This window comes from Osmerus mordax, chromosome 17 (genome assembly GCF_038355195.1).
Source record: "Osmerus mordax isolate fOsmMor3 chromosome 17, fOsmMor3.pri, whole genome shotgun sequence".
NCBI lineage: Eukaryota > Metazoa > Chordata > Actinopteri > Osmeriformes > Osmeridae > Osmerus > Osmerus mordax.
This window is the reverse complement of record NC_090066.1, coordinates 3,411,698-3,431,219: the sequence shown is the minus strand read 5'-3', so window position 1 is coordinate 3,431,219 and position 19,522 is coordinate 3,411,698. Positions and strand designations below refer to the sequence as shown.

The 19,522-nt window shown below is 50.1% G+C and overlaps 1 protein-coding gene across 1 annotated transcript; it reads left to right on the top strand.

Annotated features, from left to right (window-relative positions):
- Positions 1–779: 779 nt before the first annotated feature.
- Positions 780–19,510, top strand: prickle1b (prickle homolog 1b). The gene is made up of 8 exons (XM_067254302.1): positions 780–846; positions 11,988–12,173; positions 14,323–14,436; positions 15,061–15,198; positions 15,978–16,181; positions 16,377–16,563; positions 16,855–17,838; positions 17,968–19,510. Exons 2-8 carry the CDS (start codon positions 12,000–12,002, stop codon positions 18,801–18,803), a joined length of 2,637 nt encoding a protein of 878 aa, XP_067110403.1. The 5' UTR covers positions 780–846; positions 11,988–11,999; the 3' UTR covers positions 18,804–19,510.
- Positions 19,511–19,522: the final 12 nt, after the last annotated feature.

Genomic DNA, 19,522 nt, shown 5'->3' with positions numbered 1-19,522 from the left:
TGTGGAAACGGATGCTATATGTGCTTGCATGCCCAAACACCTATGCATGTATTCACACACTCAGAAACACACACAGATTCAGAAGTATGTGTGGCACTCAGCTCAGGGGTTCGTCTACATACCTGTGGCACATGTCTAAATGGCAACCAATTGATCACAATGATTGTCTTCCCATGATGTGGGATTCCAAGGCTTGCATTCTAAGTATAGTCACTCAAGCGTCAAGTCCAAGTTGTCTCAACATAAGACACTTGAAGAAGTGGCCTCTAATGATCTGCTCTAGTCCATGAGGTTTTCCAATAAACAAGTGTTTTCTTTTTCTTTTATTCATATAGTGCATATATAAAGTACATCAGAAGGTCAAGGATCAGAAATATATTGTTCATTATTTTGGTGGAAGGAACCTTGTATTGACCAGTCACAGTGCAATGTAACCACATCTCAGCTACCAGGCTCTTGAACAATAATACTAGTAGCTTCACTTCAACCTGCCTGCCTGTGTATGTGTGTGTGTGTGGGGGGGAGGGGGGCAGAGGGGGGCAGCGGGGGGCGTTGTCTGAGCCAATAAGCAGAGAGCAAAGCTAATGTCATCTGTCCGCTCATGAGCCTCGGTGTGCTTTAACTTGTAGTGCTGAACAGCGCTGTTTACTCTGGGTCCTCAGCTGTCGGACTGTGCGCTGAAACCAGACCGCGGCTCCACGATGTCAGGAAAGCCGACTGCTTTCTAGTATTGGATTTCAGATACTTCTACTTTTCGGTTTAGCTTGTCGCCTATGACGACAAAAGTGATTATTCTACCAGAATAAAGGAATAATCCGTCAGGACCGAATACCTAATCGGAGTCTGGTGAGTGTCTGTTCCCAACACAGTTTTGTTGTGTCTGTGTTAGGGTGATATCACATTGCAGGTTTAGTGCACTTTTCAATTATTTGCATTTCTTAGTCAACTGTGTTAGAGTTTTGAGACGTAGGTGTGCGTCGACGCACACCTAGAGATTATTGAGTTGCCTACGTCCATCATGCTTCACATGTAAACTGCCTTCTCGTCTCTGATGGAGTTTGTCTACTTTTCTGCTGTCTTGCGAGAGGTGTGGTCCTCACGAGCGGTGCACTGTCACACATGGATGGTTGGCTCTGGTTTCAATCGTTGTTTATGGTAGAAATGGACCAGCATTAAACTTCGAAGAAATGGGTGAACACTGAGTAGCTTGTCGAAAAAGTCGAAAGGGATTTTCAATTTGTGCGCAAAGACGCGCAGAGAAGTGTTTGCATTCTGGTGCTTGACGCGCCGCGCGACTATGTGGGGTTCCAGATGTGTGGACTCAGCTGTTGCTGTCATTCAGAGTTTTTTTCTTCTTCTCTCTCACTCTCTCTTTCTCTCTCTCTCTCTTTCTCTCTCTCTCTCTTTCTCTCTCTCTCTCTCTCTCTCTCTTTCTCTCTGTCTCTCTCTTTCTCTCTGTCTCTCTCTCTTTTCCTTGCCAGATACATCCATCATTAAGGTATTCGGTCTGTGAAACCTAACCTGTAGTGACGCTAACTACCTATTCAGCAGTTGTCAAATTTACTTCATCGAATATAACCCTTTAAGTGTATGTTGAGACTTGATATGTGTAAATTCTCCCCAGTCGTTCAAGGCAGTTGCCAAAGTTGCCCTATTAAAAAACCGCAGTGATGATAGTGGTGTCACCTAGTGGTAGTTGACGACGATGCACAATACAAGGTGACTGCATTTCTAAATAATAACTGAACAAAACGTATAATTGCAAAGTCATATACCCGATGTGACAGTGTTCCAAGGCAGTCCAGTCCTCCGGTGAATGACAAACTACACCAGAAGCATGTTACTGCTGACTGAGGGGGTCTAGGGAGGGGTCAGTAAGTCCAGTTAATACTTCAGCCATTTAGACCACATGGAGGGCTTTCTAACTTACCTTTACCTTTAGCTCAGGTGACTGGAATGCATCACTGGAATGCTTTGTAACAACATGTGATGATAAGCTATTACGTTGACCTACCTGTTTTTTTCGGAGAGTGAGGAGAATGGTTTATTTTAGTGAACACCTAGGTGTAAGTTAAGAATTCTTTACTTCTTATTGGGTATGTTTTGTTTGTTCAGTGTGATCGTCATAGAGACTTCTTGGGAACATGTTTTCTGCATCAGCACCTTAGGAAGCCAGTGTAGTCTACTACCCCGTACAGTAGTTCTGTGTATACTTGGGTGTTTGAGGAAACAGCAAATAAAATGTTGATGTTCTTGGACTCCATTCTGGAAAAACTTTTATTGGTTAACTGACTGAGAGGTTGGCTGGCTGGTTGGCTGGCTCCATAGTCCACACACCTAATTTTTCATATTATTTTTGTTAATAATGCAATCAAGCCCTAATGTAGGGGTCGGAGTCTGTGTTCTCTCTGTGTAGACTTCCTCTATATGTTAGGACATGCAGGGTCCAGTTCATATTCTCTGCCAGTCGGTTTTTGTCCCAATGGATTCACTTACTCTCTGTGTTTACGTTGGAACTGAAACAGCTATGACATTAAATAAATGTATCCAACATGAAGCATAAACATGAGTATGAAATATATATGTGTATGGGAGAGAGAGAGAGTGTCTGTGTGTTTGTGTCACCTCATCCATTAGTGTGTCAACAAGGCTGTGTGTGCAGGGCTGAGGTGTAACCAGAGTAACCGTGCACAGAGCCTCGACTGTCCTCCCAGAGAGAAGCAGGGCTGTAAGCTTCTGCTGACCACAGCACTTTCCTGCCTGGACGCTCCAACTTTGCACTGAGGCCAAGTTCTGAACAAGTGGAGTGACCAACGCTCTGTCATGGGGGACTTGAACTAAGTTTGTCAGTCAGGCTAATGTTTGAAGACCGGGGTTATGAGACATATGACCAGCAGAGAACAACAATCTAAAGGTTAGAAAATAGGACAGTATTGCAAGTTTGTGTTTGTGTGTGTTTCTATACTTGTCTGCATAGTACTCATGAATCATGACTAGTGCTTGAGGGATAGTCAGTGAAGGGTGAGTTTGTTCCAACTCCTCGTCGGTGTTTTCACACCAAGCTCCTCTGACCTGAAGCAGTTTTCTCGTTGGATGAGGAGGAAGAAGGAACACTTCCAGAATCTCTCTCACTCTCTCTACATTGGTCGTTATCTAGATCCAGTTCTTCATGTTGTGTGTTAGGACTTGCAAAGCAGCAATGAGGAGCCTGCAGCAGAGAATGATGCTGTAACTGATCTGGGCTGTTTGGACACTTGTGATTCATGCCTCACAGTGCAAGTCAGTTAGGCACCACCTTAATTACCCACACACGGCTCTGCATTTGATGATGATTAAAGGAAGGCATTGGTTTTCTCTCACTATCCCTTTTCAGTCTGCTCTCTCGTGGCTCCCTTTCTCTCTGTTCCCCCACTTCACACCTCCGCACACACACCCACACACACGCAAAGTCGTCAGTAATACTGATACCGGTTATTAAGCCATTCAAAGTAATTGTCATTAAAAGCATGTGATAAAAGGCTGTAGAGTAACGGTAAACACCATAGCTAGACTCAGGGTCTGTACGCACAGACAGGTGGAGTTTACCATGACCACATAATTACTGGATGATCTCTCTGAGCTCATAGCTACATGAACAACTTACACAGTGACTTACAAGCAAACCTAATCCCCAAGCTTTGATAGGCGGTATCTGATCTCCAGGTGGGGGGAATGTTCAGACAGTGGAAGAAGAGAGACAATATGTAGTCTTTGACACCTGTAGACACTGCTGTTATACAGGAGATATATGGGAGAGAGGGGGAGAGAGAGAGAGAGAGAGAGAGAGAGAGAGAGAGAGAGAGAGAGAGAGAGAGAGAGAGAGAGAGAGAGAGAGAGAGAGAGAGAGAGAGAGAGAGAGAGAAGAGAGAAACTGTCGATTCCAGCCAGCTAATACACAGCCAGAGTGGTTAGTAGGTTCTGTAACCACGATATTAACAGTTATGATTAAAAGCTTGTAATTAATTGCTATAAATGCCAACATAATTAGGAGGTTGCTTCACTGAGGGATTCATTCATCTTCCCAAACCAGTCAACTGTCGAATCCAACATGTGTGGACTTGTTTTTCCTGCATGGATGTGAGTGTTTCAGTTTTCTCCAGGGAAAGCTCTCTCAAAGAGCCCCCACCTCCTGCAGAACCCACCCCCTTCAGAACCCCTTCCCCCAGGCCATTAGACAGCTCACCTCCCAGCAAGATAGCCCATTGGCTTTAGGTCAGCGCTCTACTCAGGAGTGGGAAGAGTGGGATTGCAGTATGTAAGAGTGTGTGGTGTGGAGAGTAGGATTGCAGTATGTAAGAGTGTGTGGTGTGGAGAGTAGGATTGCAGTATGTAAGAGTGTGTGGTGTAGTAGGGGATAAGGTTGTCTTAATTTCTGTGTGTTTGTCCCCAAACCTCAGGCCAGACCACGCCAGCACCTAGAGAGGCTGTGTGGAATGTTGCTGTCACTGAGGTGTCACATACAAACCCAGCAAAACAACCATTTATCTTTTCTCTGTCTAACTCTCTCTCTCTCTGTCTCTCTCTACATCCGGCTCATCCTTTGTCAACACATGTAAAGCTTTATAGGTAGAAACATACACTATATGGGTACAGTGTAGGGAGATAGATGGCTGAGCGGTTAGGGAATCGGGCTATTACTTAGAAGGTTGCCGGTTCGGCCGTGCCAAATAACGTTGCGTCCCTGGGCAAGGCACTTCACCCTACTTGCCTTGGGGGGAATGTCCCTGTACTTACTGTAAGTCGCTCTGGATAAGACTGTCTGCTAAATGAGTAAATGTAATATGGACAGGGATTTGTAGTATACTCGAAACAGTTTCACTCTTCCTCCTTCTCCTCTTCCTCAGCATTGAGTCGGGTCTCACTGAACAACTAGGCCAAACTAACCAGCTTAGTAAACTGTGTCAGGAAGCCAGAAGCATTTAGGTTGGTCATGGTACCCACTGCTTGTCACGTTAGGACTTACGAATTATGGGAAATCATGGCCTTGTGTAATTGTGTGTGTAGTGTTGAGTGTGATGTATTGGATGAGTGTGTGTGTGTGTCTGTGTGTGTATGTTTATCCTGCTTGACTGACTGCTCCCCCCTGAGGCCCGTCATTACAGGCCTGTGTGGCCTTTCTAAGGAGAAGGGGAGAGAACTGGGAGGGGGGGAAGAGGGAGGTATTTCACTATACATCAGGGCGACGATACAACGCTGTCTCTCTCTTCACCTTTCTCTCTCTCCCTCTCATCTCTTTCTCTCACTCTCTGTCTTTCTCTCCAAGGACTTTGATGTTGTTGCTAGTCCCCTGGCGGGGTGTCTGATGTCTAATGGTCATTATGATGGTGTGAACAACAGTGTCCCATCTCCTGTGGGAGGTGGTGGGGACGTGTGAACGTGCTCTCCCTCCATGCTAATCATCTCTGTTATTACCTGGCCTCACACTCCATAGAGGGGCCCGACACACAAAGAGATCCCTCCCTGCTCATGTCTATGGGCTCACACACATACGGTCGCACCCGTGAGGTCTGCTTACGCTGTCTTCCACCCGCTATGCTGGAGAACCAGCTTAGCGGGGGAGGCTGCTGTGAGTCCAGAAGCCTGCATGGACCGGAAGACAGATGAAGGTGGACCCGCGTGTGGCGTATGATTCCTGACTGTCGTCGCTACTGACGGCGTCCACATCGATCGTCCGTGACAGGGATGTGAAATGTTGTGACACATATGTCTCTCTCACGAGCAGCTTTGCCTCCTGCTTGGCGTGTATTGAAAGCGGCTGGTAATGGGATGTGTGGCATTGTGCGCTGACATGGTATAACACCTCTTCCCTCCACCAATCTCTCCTGCACATCATAATCCCTCAGGATATCATCCAGAGATGGATCACGACACAGACAGGATTCCGGCTCCACAAGCGGTAGCCCCACTGTAATCTATCTGTGCGTCAGAAATAGATATCTGATCTGAGATAAATATTGGGTACGTTTTCAAACTAAAGAGGTTATTTGTACGTCAGCCAGCTGTTGTTCCTCGCAGGTCTAACCATGGCACTGCGAACTGACTGTCCAAAGGTTCTAGAACTGTAAAACACAGGTTATTCACAGGTTACTTGGATAGCATGCTGGTGTGTGTGTGTGTGGGGGGGGGGGGTGGTGTGGGACTGTAACTGTGGCGGTGAGTTGGTGGTTAACAGCAAGGTCCTAAGTGTTCTGTCAAAAGAGGAAAGTGAAGGGTAATTTGGATTCAGTTTCAGGTGCACAAAAGTCTCAGAGATGGGGTATCAAATCTCAGTGAGTGAGCAAGGTGTTTTAAATGTTTTTTTATTATTGCTTGTGTTTATTGTTGCAGAGGTGTGTTAATAACTTGCTGTTAGGTTGTTAAACCCTGGCACACCCCATATCACGCAAACATGTCATTTTCTCTCTGTGTCAGAGGATATTAACACTGCCCTGGCACTTTGCCCTGCACCCACTTGCAGAGGGAGAGTTGAAGGTGTGGAGCACGACAGGAGAAGCAGGGAGCCTAACCAGCCTGCCTTCACAACGCCGGCATGCATCTCTGGTTGTAACGGGATAGCTAGCGGAGTTAGCATTCTGTTAGCAGAGCGACTGTTCTCTTTTCAAGGGCTTGTTGTCTCCTAGCATACCTTGTGTTCCGGAGTAGCATTTTGTTAGCAGGGGCTGCTGTTCTGTTAGCAGGTGTGAAGGGTTGAAGAGGATTGCTTGGTCTGGGTGTGAATGGCCTACATATTGGATGATAATGGATGTGAATTGAGACGTAAATAGTCCCCCTGGAAGACCACTTGACAATAGAGAGCCAGTGAATGACATGCTAATTTACATTGCAATGGAAACACCAGACTCCTGTTATTTTCCAAGGGATGGGTAGGGGGGCAAGTTAGGATTAGATGACCCTAGGCTTGGTCTGGCCTGGTTCTGTGTAGTGGGTTGATTTTCTGGTATCTGTCAGACGTGCCTGTGATATGTAAAGAACTAGCGTGCCTTATCAAACTATCTGTGTTGTCTGGTGTCACAGCTCCTGTATGCTGGCACAACAGTCTCACATCATTAGCACACCAATTCATCCCAAATAAACACAAACACTCGAAGAACATGGAACAACACAAGCACCAGCCAGGACATAATTAACCTTGTTCCAATGTTTAGATGTGAATAGGACCTCATGATCAAGCAGTATGTTTCTAATGTTTACATCAGGGGCTCAATTTAGCTGTCAGGGCTTTCCCTTGGTGGTGAATTAAAGGTAAATCTGAATACAATACTGCACTTGGATTGGAGGAGATGAGAAAAGAGGAGGGGTTAGGGTTGTGTAGGTGTTTGCGTGTATATATATATATATGTGTGTGTGTGTCCATTTGTTAATGTCAAAGGTCACTGTATAAACCGCTCGTTTTTCATGTAGACTGGTCAGAGGTGGACATGTGAATACAGCTAGGGCTCCGTCCATTCAGGCGTTCACGCAGGTTCACTGGCTGTCAGAGAGCCACCCCTCCACCCTCCACCCCTCCACCCCTCCACCCTTCCGCCCCCTCTCAAGGGGAGGGTCAAGCACCAGCACAATACGAAGGAAGGAAGAGGAAATGTCCCCTGATGATTCTCCCAACACTTCCTGGTCCTCCTGGAACACACGGAGGGGGGAGGGAACAGAAGGTTCCAGAGGGGCTGGGGCGGACACCCTCCAGAACACAGACATTTCACCCGTTCTTTGGTCGTCCTGGTCAAGCAAAGAGTTCTTTTCCTCACGTCCTTGACATTTCCAGAGCCGTAGAATGCTGGTATAGATTAGGATCTTGAAAGGGAAGCTGGAAAGATGTTATTTTCAGATGTACCTGAAAGTGGCTTCTGGGCAGTGCTGCCAAGAGAGCCTTTCTGGAAAACTTGAGAGCTTCACTTAAAGTTCTCAGACTAAGAGAGCTGCCAAAATGTCTTTCTACCCCTCCTCCCACTCCTCCCCCTCACCCCTCCATCTCACCCCTTCCTCCTCACCCCTCCCCCTTGCTTCTCCTGATGTCATTAGGACAACATCATGTGTCATGTGACCCGGGCCTGCTTTCCACAGCCTCCCAAGTGGCAATCAGGCCGTTGTCATGGCGAGGAGTGTCTTTGTCTGTCTGGACAATGCTCAGGGAAGCATCCATCATGTGGTCTAAATAAAAACAGTCTGTCCTAAGCTTCACCATGATGGATGAACCAGGAACACTGACAAATCCCAACAGCGTTCCGCCACGTCGGTTGGTGGAAAGTCAAGGCTGAGAGAGGTTTATTCGTGCACCCGGTGAACGCAGCAGGTCCGCTCTTCTCGCTACGGCGAACCGACCCTTTTTCCCAGTTCGTCAGACTGTAGAGTGTTGAAGAGAAGTGTCACCCTTCAACAACATCATTGTGAGCTGATTAGGAGGGAGATGAATTTCGGGGGTGGGGGTGTAGGTGTGGGTCCTCTCTCCTTCCTCGTTCGGGCAGCAGTGTGACGCCTGGGCTTGGTGAGAGAGACTGGCCTCCTCGTGAGAACCAGAGATGGAAAAAGTACACACATCCTTCACTCAAGTAGAAGTACAGATACTCATGTTTAAAAAGACTAAGTTGGTAAAAGTTGAAGTGCTGCCTACACTTATTCAGTCAAGCTCCAGTAAAGAAGTATGGGCTCTGACCTACTTAAATAAAAAGTAGTTATTACTACTACCTGTTTTAGTGTCACGCTGGTGACATAGGACCGATATATCACTATAGATAGAGAGAACAGGCTACATTAAGATTAGGAGTTTGGTTGGGTTTATAACTGTAAAGTACACTTTGAGGTGTTGCAACAACACACCAGTGAAAACTCCAGTTCCTGTTAATGTTTGTTTAGGCCTGCCACCCTGCTGTGTAAGAGGCTGGAGCTCATCTACATGCAGGCTCTGCAGGGGGAAACCAGCGCAGGATTGAGGCTGTCTCTCCTTTCATCACAACGACCAGCACTGTCCTTGAGGCCAGGCACTGATCCAGCTGGTCATCAGGAGAGAGAGAGGGAGGAGAGAGAGAGGGAGAGAGGGAGCGAGTGAGAGAGAGAATGAGCTAGAAACAGATGTTTGTGATAGAGACAGATGAAACCAGATGTTTGCTTTAGCCAGTTCCGGTCTGTGATGTAACATCAACATTACAGATGGGAGGTCTGGAGGGAGAAACAATGTTGAGAGGGAGAGAGAAGGAGAAAGAGAGAAACTGTCATCCGGATGAAGGAATTCTGAGTGGTGAGAGGAGGGAGGGGGGGAGGGGGAAGGGGGAGGGGCGTTGTTGATTCTGAAGAGTGTGTTTGAAGTGCGGAGAGAGGAGGGAGGAGGGCTGGGCAGAGAGAGAAGAAGGAGGGAGGGAGGGGCTGACTTCAGCCTGACTGCCACACCACACACACACACACACACTTACTCCCACACACTCTCACTCCAACACACACTCTCCACTTGGAGCCAGAGCACTTGGAACCAGAAATATCTCCTGTCTTTGCTGTGGGGGTCAGCCAGACTGACCGTAGCCTCGTGGGACATTCTCTCTGTGGGTTCACCTGATCAGCCTCTGCTGGAAGCAGGCTTGTCTGTGTAGTATAAGACTGGATCTAGACTGGATCTGAGGAGAGTGAGTGGGTCCTGTGCCCATGTTAGATACCTGCTGCTACTGCTGCTGCTCTAGCAGTGACTGGACGAGGAGTGGAACCACTCATCTCAACTGTTTGTAGGCTGTGAGAACTAGCAGTTCAAGAGAGTAGCATGCTCCTTTTACAGGTAAGACCACTACATTCTTATTTATATTTTAATTTGATGCCACCCAAGTCAGTTAAGAACAGACTGGTATTTAGAGGGATGGCCTACGACAGTATTAATCCTCTAGATCCTCCCAGTATTGATAAGTCCGAATTCAGCTGTGCTGAGGCTCTGCTGTGGGTGGCTGTGCTGTGGCTGTGCTGGAGGCGTCTCTGTGCAGAGGCCTTGAGCACAGTCACCCTGCTGCTCACACTGACATCTGGAGCTTGTTTACCCAGCTCCTTAAACGCCTTTTTCAAAAGTTTTTAACCCCCCCCCCCCTCGCCTCCCCTTGTACACAGCTGGGCTTTAAAGGGAAGGTATGGATAGAGGCAGGGGAGAGATGGCAGGGCCGGCCGAGAGGGTAACGGCTAGGCTGAGGTTAGAGGCAGACGTGTGTTTTTGTTTTGGACAAAGACGGACATTGTGTTGTTGCCAGCGTTGTGCCCAGGTGTAACATGAGCAGCCCCAATATTCCCATATGGGCTCCAGACTCCTGGAGAGGGGTTCAGGAGGGGGTGGCTGTTTTCTGAGAAGCATTCGTTGACTCTTGTTACTCACTGAAAATCATCATTTCAATGCTACTCATCAGGCTGGAAAGTTCTCCTGCTGCAGTGAGAGATTGTCTTCTACCAGACAGAACCAGAGCTGATGGCACCATCGCTACTCTGATCAGTCAGAGTAACACTGGATCTTCTAAGTGCCGTGGTTATCTGTCCGTCTTGTCAGACTTGTCTCTTTGTAACATCTCTCAGATCAGTCGCTGAATAACAAGGCTCTAGTATGCTGCGTTAAGGGTGTGGTGGAAGTTGAGCCACTTTCATATGTTGTAAAATTAGTTTTTCGAGGCTTCCAGCCATGTTGTAACAGTTTTTCTATGCTAAGTGAGCCTGACACATCCTATCCGTTGTAGAATCCCATTTCCATAATGTGCTGTGATTGGTTGGTTATGGTGATGTAGACTGGAGGGTAGATGTACATGCCTGATTGGTCGGGACAGCGGAAGGGTGTCAGGGCAGGAACGACTGCCATGGTGTTCAGACCTCAACATTAGCCCAGTGAACTGTGTTTGACTCGATTCTTTGACACATTTGAATGAAGCTGAAGGAAGATTGTTAGAGCTGGCAGAACCGGTTCTCGTGTTCTGCCCCACAGCAGTATCTGGAGTACTGTTGGGAGAGACCTTCGCTGGTGTCTGAAGGTGTGATGGAGGAGGATGTGTAGGGGGAGGGGACTCCTCCTGTCTCATTAACACAGTACAGGAGCTGAGCTCAAGTCAACACAGGTGTCTGGTCCACCACCTCCAGACAGTACATTTACATTTAGTCATTTAGCAGACGCTCTTATCCAGAGCGACTTACAGTAAGTACAGGGACATTCCCCCGAGGCAAGTAGGGTGAAGTGCCTTGCCCAAGGAAACAACGTCGGTTTGCATGACCGGGAATCGAACTGGCAACCTTCGGATTACTAGCCCGATTCCCTCACCGCTCAGCCAACAGACTCCCAGACAGTAGGGCTGTTATCAGTGTCAGGCTGGTGGTGGTGGTGGGGGGGACACCGTGACACTGGGCCACCTCACACACAGTCAATAACCCCTACTTCTGATGCAACAGCCTGGTTCTTATCAGCCTGTAAAACTCACAACATTTGAAAGGATCAACGCTGAAACCGCTTAGATTAGCAAAGTGTGGTCTCTGTGTGTTAGTGTGTGCGTGCGTGTGTGTGGACATAAGTGAATTGTCGTTCTGCATGTGTACCGGTTCTCCTGTCTTTCTGTCCCTACGTAACTTGCACACCAGCTTTTACAAGGCTTTTCACTGCAATAAAACACACCGACTGAAGCACATGTGCTTAGTTAGGTAATACAGTAGGCAGTCATTACTTATACGTCGTTGCAGACACACACACCCACACACAAACCACACACAAAAACACATGGGTTTGACCCCCCTCCATTCCGACCTCCTGGCATGCAGCTATGGTGGAGCAGGGTACACGCTGTCCTATAGAGATTAAACTAACTGTGGGATTAGGTCCTTTTACTCTCCTGTCTGTATTATTTTCTCTACTCCTCTGTCCTTCTTACTATTATCTCCTCCACCGCGACAAGAACTCTATAATATGCATCATGTCCTAAAACATATCTCCCCCCCCCCCCCCGCCCTGTGCTCTCCAGCGCCCCCGTGAGATGAACCTGGAGAGGGAGCGCGTGGCGGCGCGAGGCCAGGACATGGAGCCTCGTGTCGGGGGACAGCTGAAGCAGCTGGGGCTGGGCTTCCAGAGGAGCTCCACCTCCGACGACGACTCAGGCTGCGCCCTGGAGGAGTACGCCTGGGTTCCGCCTGGACTCAGACCTGAGCAGGTGAGACCTGGACAGCCCTCACACACACACCACTCCCTCCTTTCCCTCACACACACACACCATGCAAGAATAGCCTGTCATCCTGCAGTAGCTCCAACCCAATTTGGCTGATGTGTAGCCTGATGCAATTAACAGAAGATTGGTCACAAGAGAACACATTAAGGAGCATCTCCATCTTGGGCGTGGGATGCCCACAGGGAGTGCCAGCTGTGGGGAGAGTTGCGCCCCGTCAGGGCCTGTGGAGCTGCTCCTCTCCGACAGGATGGAGAGAGACAGCCGTGGGACTAAGTGAGGAAACATGGCTACAGCAGACATTATTCCTGCTGCTGCCTGATTTTGGCTAACCCCCGCCCCTCCCGGACAGCTCCTCCACACCCCCGCCCCCACCCCGCCCCCACCCCCTGGCAGTCTCCCACCCACCCACCAAGCCACCCCTCTGTGAGCAGACGGAGCAGCGGATGTCAGCCAGAGAGAGAGGGAAAATCAGAGCAAGCCATAATGTACAAGGTCCATAAATATACACTCCATATGTAATCTATAAACACAGAAACATTGACATGTTTGCCATGTGATCACACACAAATGTATGTCGCAGTTCAGAACAATGTCAACAGTTCTGCCAGTTGTTAATATATTTGTTTTTACTTCACAGTGAGTCAGTGTTTGTGGCTCTGATGTCACAGGCTGTTTTAGGAACACTGAGGCTGTGTATGGCAGAGCACAAAAGTCTGTTTTGGCAGAGCAGAGCAGCAGTGTTGGTAGAGTAGAGCAGAACAGCAGTGTTGGTAGAGTAGAGCAGAGCAGCAGTGTTGGTAGAGTAGAGCAGAACAGCAGTGTTGGTAGAGTAGAGCGGAACAGTAGTGTTGGTAGAGTAGAGCAGAACAGCAGTGTTGGTAGAGTAGAGCAGAACAGCAGTGTTGGTAGAGTAGAGCAGAGCAGCAGTGTTGGTAGAGTAGAGCAGAACAGCAGTGTTGGTAGAGTAGAGCAGAACAGCAGTGTTGGTAGAGTAGAGCAGAGCAGCAGTGTTGGTAGAGTAGAGCAGAGCAGCAGTGTTGGTAGAGTAGAGCAGAGCAGCAGTGTTGGTAGAGTAGAGCAGAGCAGCAGTGTTGGTAGAGTAGAGCAGAACAGCAGTGTTGGTAGAGTAGAGCAGAACAGCAGTGTTGGTAGAGTAGAGCAGAACAGCAGTGTTGGTAGAGTAGAGCAGAGCAGCAGTGTTGGTAGAGTAGAGCAGAGCAGCAGTGTTGGTAGAGTAGAGCAGAGCAGCAGTGTTGGTAGAGTAGAGCAGAAGTTAGTGTTGGTTTGAGTTCTCACGATACAGTTGCTGGTTATTCATCAGCTCCATTCCATTTCTTCAGTCAGACATCCTCGATGGCAGCTGGATGTTGACACTGTGTCAGGTGTCCTGACTTGCTCACTCAGCAGATGGTTACAGGCGACTCACAGCCTAGGGCTGCTGTGAAGTGAAGTCTGCTCTGTGTGTGTGTGTGTGTGGTGTGTGTGTGTATGTGTTGTGTGTGTGTGTGTGGTGTGTTTGTGTTGTGTGTTTGTGTTGTGTGTGTGGTGTCTGCAGCACTGTTAAGACCAGCTCCTTTCTCTACAGTTCAGCTCCATCTGCAAACAGGATTGGCCTCTTGTCTGCAGGCGATGTGGCACGTTACCAGCCTCTCTCTCTCTCTCTCTCTCTCTCCCTTTCTTTCTCTCTTTATCTGTCAATGTTTTTTTTCCCCTTTCTCTCTCTCCCACCAAACGTAAGCACACATGGTATTAATGAGTGCCAGGGTAACATAGAGTCTGACATCAATTGGAGGCCTCCAAACCCAAATACCTCCAACCCCTCACCCCTCCCTCCACAGCCTGCAGCCTGAAGCACATAAAAAACATCTTCACTGTCAGTATGTGGTCACTAAGACCTCCGCAACAGGAAGTACAGCTGTGGTGTATTTACCTCACATGCTCTGTGAAGGCCATGCCTTGTCGAAAGTCCCTGCACGGACAACGTGTTTAACCCGAAGCCTGTCAAACCTCACATTATCCATCTAACCTCCTCCACCCCCCCCCATCCCTCCTTCCCCAGGTGCAACTCTGTTTCTCCTCTCTAACCTTGTATTATCTCTGTACCTCTCCTCCATCCCCCTCTCTCCTTCCCCAGGTGCAACTGTACTTCTCCAGCCTTCCGGAGGACAAGGTTCCATATGTCAACAGTCCGGGAGAAAAAGACCGGGTCAGACAGCTTCTATACCAGCTGCCCCCTCACGACAATGAGGTAGGAAACCAGACTGACTGGCTGGCTGGCTGACTAGCTGACTAGCTGGTTGACTGTATCCAATGATGTTTGCTGACAAACCAGAAACAGTACCCTGGGAGGGGATTCCTGACATAGCTGTGGTTTTACAAGGCTGAGAGGAGCCCTATGTGTGTGTGTGTGTGTGTGTGTGTTTGTGCATGCCAGCACAGTTTACCATCATTTAGAGAACAACAGAGTTGCTTGTTAGTGTTCTTCCTGTCCTCTATATATAAACATGAAGCTTGGTTAGTGTTGGATTGTACCATCTGTGTTGCCGGGGAGGGGGGGAACCTGTTTAAAACCAGTCTCTGCTGTGCACCAGAGCCGGTCAGGGGGAGAGGCTGGGACGACTCCTAATGTAGGGGAGTCAGGTGGCTGAGCGGTTAGAGAATCGGGCTAGTAATCAGAAGGTCACTGGTTCGATTCCCGGCCGTGCAAAATGACGTTGTGTCCTTGGGCAAGGCACTTCACCCTACTTGCCTCAGGGGGAATGTCCCTGTACTTACTGTAAGTCGCTCTGGATAAGAGCGTCTGCTAAATGACTAAATGTAAATGTAATGTTTTATTCTCTCTCTGTCTCTGCCCCCCCCCATGTGTGTCCAGGTGAGGTATTGCCAGTCGTTGAGTGAGGAGGAGAAGAGGGAGCTCCACATGTTCAGCCTCCAGAGAAAGAGGGAAGCTCTGGGCAGAGGGACACCCAAAATACTGCCTCGCTCACTGCAACACACACGCTGTGAACATGTAAGTACACCACACACACACACATTCAATCCCACCCCATAGAGAGTGAGGAGAGGATCAGGTTGTGTCTCTCTGAGCAAGGAGGTCAGACCACCCAGAGGAGTGAGGCTGCTTCCTGCCCAGCCTGCGGCCCTCTGCCTGCTGGGACACCCAGCCCTGGTTGGTCTCCAGAGAGCAAGGGGGATGGTCAGAGTCTGGCCCTAAACCCTAGTTTAAACACATCCCATGGCGAAGCTTGTTTAACTGTCCCGACCCAAAACCCCTTCCTCTGGGAGGACCCAGCTCCTGCTGAGCGGGTGAGCAGGCGTGCCTGCCAGCCGTGCCGTTAAGGAAACACAACCAAGGTAGACAGGGTAACCCTGCTGGAAAGCAGATGTGGAACTGTCCCCACACACACACACACACTTTGGTTTTTGGTTTCCAAGTGCCGCAGTACCAGGGGACACACGACACCCCTGTCTAGAAGGCCAACGTGCTGTGGTCATAGCAGCCGGCAGTCTAGTGTGGTGTCTGCTGGCTGTGAGTTGCTATGGTTATAAAACGATCAGCCACCGGCCGTCCAGGCACTCCCCTGTCATGTGATCACGATGTCATTCATTCACGATTCGTTCACGCGATTTGCATTGAACCAGTCATGGGCAGATTTTTCTTTGTACATAGCTAGCTTGGGTCTTCGTGAGGTAAAGAGGTCATACAGTGAGGCCCCTCACTGAGCGGATATAAACCTCCAGAAGGGGTCTGTCAGCTGTGCTAACCTAGCGGCCTACGGTCTCTTACAGTGTGGCGGGGGCATCAGCGGAGGAGAGATGGCCATCTTTGCGTCCAGGGCGGGGCCAGGACCTTGCTGGCACCCAGCATGCTTTGCGTGTTCCACGTGTGAGGTTCTGCTGGTGGACCTCATCTACTTCCACCAGGGGGGGCGGGTCTACTGTGGACGCCACCACGCCGAGCTGCTGAAACCTCGCTGTTCCGCCTGTGACGAGGTAGGTTCTACCGACAGCCGACACACAAACACATTTTGACCCATTTTGTAGCTAGGAACACCACGTCAAGAGGTATATCCAGGAGTTAGTAGAACTACATCAACAGTGGCTTTCACCTGCGAACCCTGATGTCCCTCTCTCCCATCAGTGTGCTGTGTAGCTGAGGTGTGTGTGTGTGTGTGTTTGTCCACTCAGATCATCTTTGCGGATGAGTGTACTGAGGCGGAGGGCCGCCACTGGCACATGCAGCATTTTGCATGTGTGGAATGCAAGACCGTGCTGGGAGGCCAGCGCTACATCATGAAAGATGGCCGACCGTTCTGCTGTGGCTGCTTCGAGTCGCTTTACTCCGAGTACTGCGAGGCCTGCGGACAGAACATCGGTGAGTCACGGTCAAGTCTGAGCCGCATCCCGGTCGCATCTGGGTCAAAACAACATTGACCTTACGAAGATTGACACTTTGCAGGAATTCTTTCGGACATGTTTCAGTGTTCGTTCTCCTTAGTTTTATCTTGGCTGATGTCATGGTTAAGACATAAGATAACGAGGACTCTCCTGGTTCACATGAACCAGATAAAACACGACCACACCCTGTGTATTCAGACAGCGTTACACTGGCCGATTATTAACCACCTCCTCTCCTCCTCCCTCCCCCTCTTCCCCCGCCCCCCAGGCGTTGACCACGCCCAGATGACCTACGAGGGCGTGCACTGGCACGCCACAGACCAGTGCTTCAGCTGTGCCCAGTGTAAGAGCTCCCTGCTGGGCTGCCCCTTCCTGCCCAAGCAGGGCCGCATCTACTGCTCCAAGGCCTGCAGCATGGGTCCGGACTCCCACCAGTCGGACTCCTCCGACTCCGCCTTCCAGTCCGCCCGCTCCCGCGAGTCCCGCCGCAGCGTGAGAGTGGGCAAGAGCAGCCGTCCGGCGGACCACTGGCGCCAGTCACAGCTGTTGAACCAGACCCCCGCGTCCGAGTCGCACTACCAGACCCCCCGCAGCGTGGGCGCAGGCCCGGGCAGGGAGGCCGACGGAGAGGGAGAGATGGACATTGTGGGCAGGAGGCTGGGCCACCTGGAACTGCAGGAGGAGCAGTTCTGGAGGGAGGGGGAGGAGCAGGAGGAGGCGGGGGAGGAGCCAGACAAGTGGGCGGAGCATGAGGACTACCTGACCCAGCTGCTGCTGAAGTTTGGCGACCGTGGGCTCATCCAGCAGCCCAGCGAGCCCAAGAGCAGCCTGGGAGCCAACCCCAGAGCCAGGTCCAGCTCTGCCTCCACCAGCAGACCCTCCGCTCTGGAGCCCTGGCTGAAGCCTAAGAGCACCTTCACCGCAATCTCCAACCCAAACACCCCCACTCACACCCAGAGCCACGGCCTGGGGCCGGGGCTGGCTGGGAAGAACCTGCCCGAGATGTTCTGGGCCCAGTCTCAGGACGGGCTGGGGGACTCGGCCTATGGGAGTCATCCCGGCCCGGCCAGCGCCAGGAGGATCCAGGAAGTGGACCAGGAGCGGGAAGGAGGTTCTGCTGCTAAGCCAGGGTTCTGGCTGGAGCAGAGGGAGTGGTACCAGGACTCTCTGGAGTGTCTCACAGATGAGCTAGGAAAGGCTGAGCAGAGTGTCGGGGACTCTATGGACTCTCTGGCACTCTCCAACATCACTGGTAAGACTGAAGCACACACAACACAACTTAGCTAAGTCATAGACATGGACAGAACTACTGCAGTTGTGTTTTTGTTCACAACTCTTCCTCCCTCTCCTTCTCTCCCTTCCCTCCCTCCCTCCCTCTCAGGAGCGTCAGTGGAAGGGGTCATCAAGGAGCGGCAGCTCCTCCTCTCCCTGCAGGAGGCCCCGACTCCTCCCAACGACTGTGACGAGATGAGCGTCATGGGAACCCTCAACTCCTCCCTGCGCCATCACGGCGACTCCTCCCTCAGGAGCCTGACCTCCGACCTGTACCTGCGCCAGGGAGAGGCCCAGGGGGAGGAGCAGGGGGAGGAGCAGGGGCGACGAGGGGCTCAGGAAGTCTCTGTCCCCAGTGTTCCTGTGATGAGGCGGAGCACGTCCCGGTCCCGCCCCCCTCAGATGGTCAAGTTCACCGCGGATACGGTAGATAACGGTCGCTACGGCGACGTCCAGGTGCGCCAGCCGCCTATGAGTGAGAGGGCGAGGAGGCGTGTCTACCACCTGGAGGAGCAGGGCCCTGGTCCCAGCCCCCAGCGCGCCCGGCAGCATCACGGACGCCATCGCAGCCGCAAGACACGCTCCCACAACGCCCTGGACCTGATGCCCAGGCAGCGTGCTCAGTCCCTGCACTGCCCCGGCCAACACCCCCGCCCACCCCCCACGCTGCCCTACCCCCACGCCACCTCCGACTACTCCCTCCAGACCTCCATCCAGCGCTCCCATTTCCATGGCGAGGAGGAGGACTGGTGCTCCACCTGTTCGTCCTCTTCCTCTGACTCCGAGGAGGAAGGTTACTTCCTGGGCCAGCCCATCCCTCAGCCCCGCCCGTCCGGACGCTACCAGTACCAGGCAGAGGACCAGCCCACCAGGGTCATGGCCCTGGGCTCCAGGACTAGCTCCGAGCGGAGGAGCCAGAGGGGCAAGAACTGCATCATCTCATAATGGAGACGACACTCTGGAACTACGGAACTGTCTGCAATTCCTCCTGCCTCCTTCTAGCACTAATGACTGAATAGGTTATGATCTGTTCCTTTAGGCAAGCATTTTACTCTGTCATGGACCAAGAACTAATGGACACTTCTGAGTGTTGGACACTATTCAAGTCAACATTTCTTGTCTCTAATTATTCTAGTAGTTCAAACATTTTGACAACAAAAGCATGTTTTATATCGCAAATTGTATAAACTATTGAAAGTTTCCCAGCAATACCGTTGTGTGCATTACATGGCAATACATCTCTGAAAAGGAAAGATTCTGTAGTAACTTGAGACTAACCAAAATAATTATTTAATAGCACATATTAATAATGTAAATATTAAGTTGAGATTGTAACTGATATTTTTTTTTATATACTTTGGTTTTAGATGATTCTTATGTTTCTGGTTTGTGTTTGGGCATCACTAATGTGACCATTTACTTCCACACACTTTGCAGAAGGTTTATACCAAACCAAATGGTGCCACTGAAGCCATCTGCTTCAAATCAAAGTGCCACAACTTCATGTTAGCCCAACATCTACCCTGGGCTACCACAGTACACAACCATGACGACTGACATGGACAAAACACATCAGTTCAGTCTTGGACCACACTTTGTTCTTCCCTGTAATAAAAACATGCAATGTTTTAATAAACACTCCAGATCTTTAAGGCTGTGTTACA

What these genes read in the sequence shown, in the direction of transcription:
- prickle1b (XM_067254302.1), top strand. Translation starts at nt 12,000, where the DNA reads ATGAACCTGGAGAGGGAGCGCGTGGCGGCGCGAGGCCAGGACATGGAG. An exon ending in AACACACACGCTGTGAACAT is followed by an intron (nt 15,199 to 15,977) that starts GTAAGTACACCA and finishes GGTCTCTTACAG; the next exon opens with TGTGGCGGGGGCATCAGCGG. An exon ending in GGCCTGCGGACAGAACATCG is followed by an intron (nt 16,564 to 16,854) that starts GTGAGTCACGGT and finishes CCCGCCCCCCAG; the next exon opens with GCGTTGACCACGCCCAGATG.